Raw genomic sequence first — 12,574 nt, forward strand, 5'->3', positions numbered from 1 at the left:
CAATAAAAATATATAATATGTAACTGTCAACCCTAGTCAAAAGAGAGTCATATGATGTTGTAACAAGTTGTCTAGCCCGATTTAATAACTTGTGAATCATTACTTACACTGTTATTAATATGATCTTTAATTAAGTATTTTATTAATTGTTATTAATAGATTTAGATAATTTTTTTTAAAAATTGATAGTATTTCAATCGTCAATTCAAAAGACTTTAGAAATAATAGACATCGATACATTAAACATAATTGGTATAAACGTTTATAATTTTCAATTAAACGTATTTGGAAACATACTGTGAAAATTGAAACGTATTTTCAAACCGATTTAAACATAATTTTTTACTAATTCTAATTCACAAGTAAAAAATTTTCTCTAATTCTAATTCTTTATTAAAATATTTTCCTCCACACTTAAATATTTTTTAGTGAAACGTATTTTTAGTATTTGGAAACATACAGTGGTAAATACGTTTAGAATTTGTCAATTTTCACACATACTCATTATTTGTTAATTTAAGTATAATTTCATAATTTTAAAATATAATCATTATTGTTAGATACGTTTCAAATACATTTACTTAGATTGACATTCTTAATTTCAGTTAGTATAATTTTACACCTTTTCAAGTTAAAAAAAATAATTAGATAAAGATCTCAATATTTCAGCATGATCTCAGTCAATGTTTATTCTTTCATAGTAAGAATTTTATTTGTGACAGTAAAAGACAATCAATACTTAAATTTGAACATAACATCCTTGACTCTAGCTACGACTGTTCAAAATCGAATCAAAATCAATAATCTGTAATGACATTTTGGTTAGTGAACTAGTGGTTCGGCTTATCGGATTACCAAGTGTAAAGTATGTGTGATTTGTTGTTATTATAATATTTTACAAATTATATTTGAAAATTATATATATATATATATATATTAATTTTATTTAAGCATAATAATAAAAAAAATAATTTATTAGAAATCATTTAGCAACAAATATAAGTAATAATTCACAATTTATAAAATCGTCGTAATATAGGGGTGAAAGAGTTATATGATTAGCACTTATACCTCTCGACAGATGTGAACTGTATGCATAATTTCTGTAAGTGTCAACGTTTATCAGGTTTAAGGCATGTTGAGTTGTCGTCATTGCAATATCTTACAAATTATGCCTGAGAATTATTTAAATATATATTTTAATTTTATTTAACCATATACTTAAAAAAATAAAAAATTAGAGATAATTTTAGTAACAAGAAGAGAAAGTCGTAGAAGAACATGAGAAAAAAAATAGACAGTAAACGTAGTGTTTGAGTTATAGCAAAAAATATGTACGTTTTTGAAGAAATATATGTATTTTAATGGTATAAGACTATTGATATATTCTTGCCTAAGAATTTGTGTTGCAATTAAATTGCAATATAGGGAGTATACATATTTTAATGGTTAATTACCTTGACTTTAAAAAAATAGAAAAAAATTTCAAAAGGCTACTATAGACTTTTTAATATTATGGTCAAAGTTTTATGGCCATTTAGCATCATCCATAATTTTCAAAGAATAATTAATAAGACTAATTTGATAGTAAAATAAACCCCTAATAAATTTTTTCTTAATGGGTGTGCCAAGTCCATAGGAGTCAACTAATATGAAAGGGATGGAGTATAAAATATTTGACTGATGTTCAAAATTATTTCAATGTTACTTAAATTAGAATGGAAGAAAAAGTATTATATATCGCAATAATTAAAAAACTTAAAATATTCTAATAATTGATTATCTAAATTCTATTTTTATCACATAAATTAAGGCAAAAAAACTAATATATATTAAGTCTCTACTAGCACGGGCTCCTCGATATCTAGTAGCATCATAAATATGCAATACATTGATATGAGTAAAATTAATTAAAATGTAGTTTTCCAGAGAAAACATTAGTACCTACTTACAATGTTCTTTGATATCAAACTGAAAGCAGTAGGAAAGAGAATTACTCCAACAATACACACGTGCAGGTGAATTATTGCAAAAGTTCTTTAATACAGTAGAATTGCTTATGCAACGATTTCTTGATCATTTCATATTCTTAACCAGCCCTCTTTCTATAACAGCATTTTTTATGAGATTAAGAGAATCCTCGAAATCATCAAGCAATTGTTGTGGATCAGGAATGGCATTTTCATCAACAGATACCACGATGATCATCTTATCGATATAGCTTTGCATACTGATCATCAATGCCTAGAATTACAATTATTGGAAATCAGAATCTTGTTGATGACGTAAAATATCTGGACTATTAGTCTATCAATCGGTTGTAGCAAACATTTAATTACTTTATGGTCTAATTAATCATCGAATGTCTTACAACACACAATTACATGTTATTAAGGTCTTTTACTTGATAATGCACAATATTTGTATTACTATCAACGCATATAAAGTAACCTCTTCAACTAATTAGCTAGGGCCTAGGACCAAGAGACAATTAGTCCTCTCATTTCAATTTCCTCAGAAATTTTATCTTTAAACAATATTTCCACTTACAGACTCAATGAACAAAAATAACTAATGAGGCTTCTACAGGTAATTCTCCTTATGCAGTGTAGGACTTGGACGCTATGCATTATACTAGCATAAGAACTTACTTTCACATAATGTTTACAGTACATTATTCAATTTATTTTCACCAATTATGTTAAATAATAAATATATGTAATGTAGGAAAGACGCATGTATCATGCATTCAACTGATTACTGATGAATTTTAACTACATTAAGCATGCTTGTTGCAAGTAATTTGGATACAGTATTATGTTTAATGATCTCCATTTTAGTGGTTATGATTAAAGAGAAAATGCCTCAACAATTAAGTGAGTGGATGAATACTTACATTTGGCTGCCCATAAGCACTAGGAGCAAAATAAGAAAGGGGGTACCCACAAAACCCAATTTCCTCCTGTGGTCCAACCAAGTTGCTGAAGCATATTGTTGCATTTGAGAATCCTCTGAGACTCAACTCTGTAGCTATCTATTATAGAATCAATCAATGAGTACATTGTTAGAATAAGTCGAACTATGATAATAGGTAACTCATTCATGAGTTCTATGAGATGATCGTTAATGTGTATAGTTTTTTCTTCTCGAGACCAAAAATGCTATATTATCTATACATTATGTTTTATGGACATTGGACAAACTAAATGTATCTTAAATATGCAATATACCTTGATCCCAAGAAACTTGATTATTATCTGGGCCATGGTCAAAGTGATTAAAGCTTCAAAGGATTTCTTCTTTCGATCTGCAGTTGCCTTTGCTTCTTTCACATAATCAAAAGGATTATCCCGCAGTGCAATCTTGAACGGTAACAACACGAAACCGAACCAATTTCCCCAACCCCGCTTCCCTTTGCTGCATTTCTCCATCATATCGGCAAGGTCCTGAAAGTTTCGTTCATACATGGCATATGATTTTATAATAATAATAATATAATCTCCGTCTCAATGCAGTGTGCATTATTGTTTAGATTTCGAGAATTAAATTTATAATGTATGTAATGATGAACATGGATACATCCATTACAGTATTCACAAGCATTCTCATTGACTTTTTTAATATATATTTTTATTATTATACGACTGTAACTTATTATTTATTATCAAATACATAGTGTTATTAAAAGGGCAGTCTGGTGCATTAAGCTACCGCTATGCGCGGTATCCGGGAAAGGGCCCCACCACAAGGGTGTATTTTACACAACCTTACCTTGCATTTCTGCCAGAGGCCTTGAAAGCGTGACCTCCTGATCACATGACAACAATGTTATTATATCAATAAATTTATTATTAAATAATTTTTCAGTATATTTTTAAAATTATTAATATTGTGACTTAAATTACTTTTTAAGTAATTTTCAAATATATAAATGTTATATAGAAAAAAAACTTAAAGATTCTATATCTGAAATCATACTAAAAGTTAAAGAACATAGATTCTCAAAATGTGAATGTTATATAAAAAGAGACAGTACAAACAAGGCAAGAAAGTACTTCAATTCCTGCGGAGGATCTTAGGTTAAAAATAAGACAGGACCGAAGCCGAATGCCTTTGGGAAGATTGTTGTTTCTCTCTGTGGCTCCCTTGTCTTTCCCACCAACAGCTGTGAATATTTGGAACAATTGAGTTATCAGCTAGTTTAAGCGATGTAGATTTTTTTTTCTTGAACAAGTATATATTACTAACAAAACTCATAATTGCAAATATCGATTGAGTTAAACGAAGAGAAAATAAAGGTTGAATCAATCAAATTTAAGTCGTGAATCCGTTCCGGGGAAAATACGTACCTGAGATCCTGCTTGAATTACTAGAATTTGTGAATAAAATAACTTACCATATCTCCTATTGAGATATTTGGATAAACCAGCTTGTGTTAATCCCAGGGCAACATCATTTATAGTCTGCGGAGAAAATATATGCAACATTATCATTATTAGCTAACTTTCACAACAATATCAACAATAGCTTGATAACTTACAACATTCATAGCATTTTTCACAAACTTCAAATCATCCAGACTGATTATCCGGTGAACCATTCGTCTAGCTTTAGTAGACTCAGAACCCGGCACTACGCTGATTGGCGTTTTTGTATCCTTGAGGAAGGCGATTGTGATGATGAACATGAATACATCCACTACAGTATTCACAAGCATTCTGATAAAAAGACAAAATGCTCCCAACAACCTGCACGGCCCTTTCTTTGTTGAATAACCTGCAAATTAAAAGAATATGACTAGTTACTATACACAAATCGCATAAAACATATTTTACATTGTTAAACTAAGTGATTTAAATTTATAAATATAATACAACAATTAGAAATGACATTACTCATTATTTGTAACTCATTCAATCTGCTCAAATTTCTATTGGGATAATTATGAGTGTCTACTTGACCCTACAGGTTGCAACCAAAGTGACCCTCTGAAGTAATAGGGTAAAAAATATGCCATAATGGTATACTTCAATGGATCAAAAGGGCACTATAATCCAGACATATATGAAGAACCAATTTTCGGGCTGAACGAACCCATCTAATAACACGCCCATTCCCATTTGGTCTATAAACCCATTAGTATTTCCGTTTTTTTTCATAACAATCTCTTCCGCTTGAGAATCAACGACCTCGTTGGTCTCGGCTGACACCCCTCTTAGGTCCAGGCCACCACTCCAAGTCGCGGCTCCACGTGTAGATCGATCCTTGTTGGTCAAGGTTGGCACTCCTCATGGGTCCAGGCCACCACTACTGGCACACAAGCCACCACTTCGAGTCACGGTCCCACGCATGGACTCTCAATGAAAGTACCAGTGTTATAAACCAAACGGGCGATCCCAATCCAAAAGACTAGCCTGATAGGTGGGAGAACCCATTTGGTCTATAAACCCATTAGCATTTCTCTATTTTTTCCAATGCGGGACAATTGGTTCATAACAATTTACCTGAGGAAGCAGGCCTCCTTTTCTTGGTTGGAATGGTGGGAAGCTTGTGCTCATCAGCAGTTTGGCGAGTGCACGCAAGTAGAAGAGAAATAAGCGAGGTGCCATCGCCGAGAGAATGGTGAATCCTAAATACGCCCACGCACTCCGCATTACGAGTTTTGACATTGAGAAAGTGAATGTCCCAAAGTGGTTTGGTTCTGTCAAGGCTGGTTTTGCTAAGGTTGTAAACATAATCCTCCACAAACTTGTCTGGTGATTCTAGCTGACTTTCATCCACTTCTGGTATTATGATATGTTGGTCCAAATCAACCTTCGTTTGGACCCATTTCATGTCTGTTAAATTTTCTTCATCCACGACCTGTTTACACACAAAAGGTGAATGTTCATGTTCTTTTTAGGCTTAATACATTAAACAATATGAATATTATGGCAATACTCATACTAATTTTTCTTTTTAAATGAGCATACAAAATTCAAAATGAACAAGTAAAAGTGAATTGAAAGAGTATTTCTTCAAAATTGATGGTTCTATGTACAAATTCACATTCAAAGTTATGGTACTTCCTCCATCTCAAAATATTTGACATGTTTATTGAAAATACTTGTCTTACAATTATTACTTCCTCTGTTTCAAAAAAAATAAATGTAACATGAAAAATTAGAATTGAAGTGCTTCAAAAAAATAAAAAAGGATCATTTTCTTTGAAACGAACTAAAAAGAAAAAATATGACATTCTTTTTTCAACGAAGGGATCATTGATTTAGTTTAAAAGATCTAGAAATAATTAATCATTTTTTCTAACTTCAATCTTAACATTAATTATTCTAGAATTAAGAGACACCTAAATAAATAAAAATTAAAGAATAATAAAAAATATATTAGTCAAATCACATTCCTAATCACATTATATCTTGTGCGGTCAATTACAGTATAATGATGTTCTGTCTGATTTTTTTTTGGAGGATATACAACGAGAAATGATTAGAAAAATATGTATAATTAACATAAAACTTAATTTAGACAAACTAGATTTTTATAAATGTTATTAAGAGATTTAATTATATTATTTTATAGATTTTTTTAATAATCGTGTTGTTCAATCAAACTTGCGTGTACCTAAATTAATTCTCTTACACGGCTAGTATAATTATGTACTGTATCAGTTCATATTGGTTGATCATTTTTGCTTTACATGCTTCTTATAAAATCATAAATAAAAAGAATCGTTTTATTAATTTACTTTTTAAGATACATTCTTGAAACTTTACAAACTTGTTTTTACACTTTCAAAGAATATTAATTGTAGAAATAAAATGTAAAATTTTTAATTAACTTTATCTTGATCGAATAAGTGGACAAATAATTTAGGACATGTATTTTTAGTAAGGTGATCAATTAATATGAATAGGAGGAGTGCTTCTTTCGTTGAGCATCTTTCGGTTGTCCTGCTTGTCGACTGTTCAGCTACTTGCTCCGTAATTAATTATTATATCACCCCTAATTAATTATTATATGTCATGATTTACGAATTATAAAGTTAATAATATTTAATAAAAAAAATATACATTTTTGACATGTTTGCTTCAATTGCTCCAACCATAATTTTACCGTATCATCCATAATTAATTATTATAAGTCATTTAACTATTAAAAAATTATTATGAGATCATCCAAGTATTAAAAATTTATAATATTTAATATTGAATTAACTTGACATCTTATGTGCGGGCTACTTGATTTTTTTCCACAAGTAGTTTTTATAATAATTTTGCTATGTTATTTCTAATTAGTTATTATAAATTATTTAAGACATGTCAGTTTCGCTGCTTCAATCGTGATTTTACTATGTCATCCCTAATTAATTATTATGGACATCTAAGCATTGTGCCACTAAACTTGAAAATAGAAGAAAAAGTATTATACATCACAATAATTAAAAAAAAAATTAATTAAAAATAGATTTGACTATCAATGCCACAAAATTATGGACAAGAGGAGTAACATAAATTATTTGAAAATTACATAAAAACTATTATAAATTATAATAGTTAACAACTTAACATATCTAAAAAAAATTTAATTTATTATATATTTCAAAAAAGTAAGTAAAAAAAAAAACTATAAATCACAATAATTAGCACTTTTAAAAATTTAAAGGTCAATCTGCTTGCTTTGGCATAACTTTATTAATTGGTCATTTCCTTTGCCTTCATTTTTATATTCATTTTAATTTGTTTGTCTTATTTTTTTTAATTTGTTATATATTTCAAAAAAATGTAAACACATTCCTGTAAATCATAATAATTAATAGCTTAAGAAATTTAAAAGATATAAAATATTTGGCTGACTCTCGAAATTATACCAGTGTCACTTACATTGAAATATAAGAAAGAGTATTATAAATCTCAATAATTAAAAACTTAAATTATTTTTAAAATATAATTGACTATCAATGCAACAAAAGTTTGGATAAGGAGAGTGATATATATTATTTGAAAATTATATTAAAGTATTATAAATTACAATATTTAACAAGTTAAAATATCTAAAAAAAATTAATATGTCATATATTTTTAAAAAATACGTAAAAAATATTATAAATCACAATAATTAACAACTTAAAAAATTTAAAAAATATAAAATATTTTGGTGATTCTCAAAATTATATCAGTGTCACTAAATTGGTATAGTTAAAAATATAATTGACTATCAATGTCACAAAAATTTTGACAAGGAGAGTAACATGTATTATTTAAAAATTATATAAAAAATATTATAAATTGTAATAGTTAACAACTTAAAATATCTAAAAAAATTAATTTGTTATATATTTCAAAAAAATAGGTGAAAAAATACTATAAATCACAATAATTGACAACTTAAAAAATTAAAGATATAAAATATTTTGTTGACTCTCGAAATTATATCAGTGTAAATTGAAATTGTAAATTGAAATAGAAAAAAATATTATAAATCTCAATAATTAAAAATTTAAATTATTTTAAAAATATAATTGACTATCAATACCATAAAAATTTAAACAAAGAGAGTAACATGTATTATTTAAAAATTACATAAAAAGTATGATAAATTACGACAGTTAACAACTTAAATATCTAAAGCATATTAGAAATATGATTGATTGTGTAAATTCTATTTGTGTCATACAAATTCAGACTTAAAAATAACATATATCACGGACCCTCGACATCTAATACTAAATATAAACTATCCCTTTTACTAATTTATTTTAGCATTATTTTATTTATCCTTATTATATAATAATTTAATTTTCCAAATGAACCGGAGTAATAGAAATCACATACATTTTTTCAAAATTTCATTTCAAAGATAGTAAAAAAAGAAGTGTAGTGTACTAAGCTCCCATTTTTTTTATGAGGTTTGAGTACGGGTGAGTCCATAAAGATTTATTGTATTCAATCTTATCTAACATTTTTGTTAGATATTATTTTCAAAGCTAAAACAGTGACTTCCGAATCACATATTATCGAACATTATTAGTTATGTCAAAACTCTTCTTAAGCAGAGATAATTTAATAAAATAAACACGCAATTCATATTGTCATAAAAGAAGCTCAAAATACCAACCGGACAAGTAAAAGAATTATTGCTGAAGGAAGTCAACAATTTACGTAGGTTATGGAGAAGCAAACATGGCGTGCACCCTTAAACATGCTTATTACTAGGCACATCTTCTGTTGAACATCTATTGCATGAGCATATAGTTCTATAAACCCCCCCCCCCCCCCCCAAAAAAAAAAAAAAAGAGGAAAAAAACTCAATCAGATTTTTGTAATTCTTTCCCCATACCTTGACTTTTAACCTAACACTAGGTAAAGTTGATAGTTCCTCTTTAAGTTTACTAAAGCAGGGTTTAACCCTAGTACTGTCCTAATCGAGATTTTTATGATTATTAATAAAGCAAATAGTGACATATTTTCGTCTAACAGAAATGGCTGAGGATATTGAAAAATATAGATAAATATAAAGAGAAATATGGACAAATTAAGATTTAAGCACATGGTACTCAATTCCTTGTTGGGTGAGGGACCAACAGCACAATTATATTTCAATATATTTTATCATTTACCTTTCTAATGAATTGTTTAGGTTCTTTAATTATAGTAAATTGTACTTTTATTTCTTAAACGCAAATTCTTGAGACTCGCTTAGCTATGCCCTATGGACAGAGTCCCACTTAACTCTAATTCCTTTAATACATCGTAATATCATCCAACATTGCATTATCTAGGCAAAGAAGAATTCTAACCGTAAAGGGCACAGAGAACTCCTTTACTATTACTACTTGGTTGATTTTAGGTGTATTTTCAATTGTGTCCTTTCCAAAATAACTAATAACTTCAAGTAAAAAATACTGCAAAATAATTGAAGGCATAAAAGTCGATTAACCTTTAAAGGTATTTTTGGTTTTTGAATATTTAGCGAAAATTATAAAAGTATTTAGTTTTTTAATATTTAGCGAAAATTATTTGTACTTTTATGTTATGTCATCTTGTTCCATGCTTTTTTACGGATTTGTTTATTATTCCTTGTCTTGAGCCGGGAGTCTATCGAAAATAGTCTTTCTACTTCTCCGTGGTATGGACTGCGTACATCTTACCCCAGACCCGGGAATACACTGGGTTTGTTGTTGTTTATAATATGACATATATATATATATATATATATATATATATATATATATGTAAGTAAGACTTCATCGTCTCTTCAAAAAAAGGATATATATAGTGGGACGGATAAGATTCAGCTAAATTATAGCCATTTCTTCTTTATTTTTTTTCCCTGAAGGAAAATGAATGCTGTAAATTGAAAAAAAAAAAAAGAAAGAGAAAACTTAAGCAAATAAATGGAATCCCCTCGTGAGGAAATCATATGATTTTGTTTTTCTTATAATATATTTTAATTCCATTTGATTAGTGAAAATTTTGACTTCGTCCAGCATATCCGAAAACTAATTATGGAGACTTTTGGTCGTATATAAATGAAACATACAAAAAGAACATACCATCAAGCTAGTGAAACGAGGATGTTTAAGCAAAGTATGGACCAACTTCTCCTTCATAGGCTGCAGCGAGATCTGAGTCTTGCCGGCCATAAGGGTAATGACATGGACATTGAACCTCGTATCGTGAAAAAGACGAGCCATTGGACTCAATGGCTCGTCTTTCACGTTCACCACGTCGTACTCTTCGATGCTAGCTTTCCTCTTTGTTTCTATTGGTTTTAGACCTGATGATCTGCTTCTTAATCCTTTAGCCATGGCTGCCTCCATTTTTCTTTTTCAATGCTTTGCTTCAAGTTTCAAGTTGATGTACTCAAAGTGAAGGACGAAGACAACAAAGAGCTATCAGGATGGAAAATATGGAAAAGTGCACCTCCACTTTGATGTTGTGACTTTCTTTGGTTTGTTTTTGCTTTGTTATATAGAAGAATAATAGTACGAAACTCAACTAGGTGTTATGTACTTCGTTTCAAAATAATTGTCATATTTATTTTAGAAGAGTTAATTTGATTAATTTTTACAATTAATAATTAAAATAAGGTTTATGTATTCAAAAATTATATAGAAAGTATAATAGATTGCATTTGTTTTTCCTTATAGCAACACAATTAAAAAATATATCTTTAAGATATGATCGAAGTTCATATATATAGTTTGACTTTCAAAAAAAATTTAAAAATATTTTAGAATTAATGGAGCAATTATGTTGTTTCAATTTATCTAATATATTTTGAACGGATATGATTTAAAAAAAAAATTAGAAATTTGTGGTTTAAAATAATATGTGAATATTTTTGTCGCTATCAATTATTTCTTCTGTTCCTTTTTAGTTGTTCCTTAAACTAGTTTGTTTTTTACCTATCCATTTTACCAAATCAAGAAGATTAATTTGTTATTGTCTTCCAATAGTGTCTTTATTGTTAAGTAACTTCATAAAGTACTACTAGTCAAAATTAAATTTTTAAAACATTATTAATAAGAATAATTTAGTAAAAGTAAGCTCTAATGTCAAGTCAATAAGGAAAAAATAAAAAATAATAGATGAAATGTCTCATTAAGAGCTATATGAAATTGTTTAAAGTCATATTATTTCTAAATACATAAAGATATTATTCTTTTATGGTACACAATAAAAATATATTAAAAGTTAAATATATCGATAACCTTTTAAATTTGAGATAAAATTTTATTTTGACACCTCAATTAGTTATTGTTTATTTTAAACATCTAAACTGGTGTCTTGCTATGTCATTTTAACATCTTTTGTTGAATCAACTAAAATTTCAAAGAGAGTGTAATACACTTGTGGATGACATGACATACTAACTAATTAAAAGAAGACATCTAATATTTGAGTATAAAATAATAATTTAAAAATAAATTTGTAAGGATCCTACAAATTATTTTATAAATTTCTCTTATTTTAACCCTCCTCGTAGCGTTTAGACGAGATTTATAACTTATAGAGACGGGTAGTGTCGATTCTAGAGGTGTTTGAAGGTAATTTAAGTCATTAATTCGATTTTTGAGTTTTGATAAAGTTAATCCCGATCATGATCAACCTTTGATCGAGATGAGCTCAGATTAGTGTCGCAGTGTTTCAATAGATCCAACATGTACTTTTAAATCGATATGCATATTTGGTCTATTTTCTCGAGGTCTTGAACAAATTCTGAGGATCTGTTCAAAATTGGGTATTTTAGATACTATTTTAATTGGTGGCCTTGACACCTGATTTTTTCCCTCCATGACTAAGTTCAACTTCGACTTTCTTCGATCTTAAAGAAAATTATGATATTTATTTATCCGAATAAAAGCTTTACAAAATATTTATCTTGGTAACTTTGATATTGTAAGTAATGATTAGATGTTTTCGTATTAGTATATACGAAGTCGTATAATTTTATTACTTAAGTAATTACTTTATGAAAGATCGAATTTTAATCAAGGCTTAGCTTGAAAATTAATTCAAATATTTAAAATCCTGATTTAATTATAATTTATTCGCAAAAATAATTTATTTGG

General features: G+C 28.3%; 1 protein-coding gene across 1 annotated transcript; it reads right to left on the bottom strand.

Annotated features, from left to right (window-relative positions):
- Window positions 1-1,863: 1,863 nt before the first annotated feature.
- LOC107853302 (wax ester synthase/diacylglycerol acyltransferase 11) lies at window positions 1,864-10,949 on the bottom strand. Its single transcript, XM_016698307.2, has 8 exons — window positions 10,553-10,949; window positions 5,505-5,862; window positions 4,541-4,776; window positions 4,397-4,463; window positions 4,056-4,165; window positions 3,231-3,446; window positions 2,897-3,034; window positions 1,864-2,244 (listed from the first exon to the last, which is right to left on the bottom strand). Exons 1-8 carry the CDS (start codon window positions 10,817-10,819, stop codon window positions 2,077-2,079), a joined length of 1,560 nt encoding a protein of 519 aa, XP_016553793.2. The 5' UTR covers window positions 10,820-10,949; the 3' UTR covers window positions 1,864-2,076.
- Window positions 10,950-12,574: the final 1,625 nt, after the last annotated feature.

The sequence above is a fragment of the Capsicum annuum genome, chromosome 3 (genome assembly GCF_002878395.1).
Source record: "Capsicum annuum cultivar UCD-10X-F1 chromosome 3, UCD10Xv1.1, whole genome shotgun sequence".
Lineage (NCBI taxonomy): Eukaryota > Viridiplantae > Streptophyta > Magnoliopsida > Solanales > Solanaceae > Capsicum > Capsicum annuum.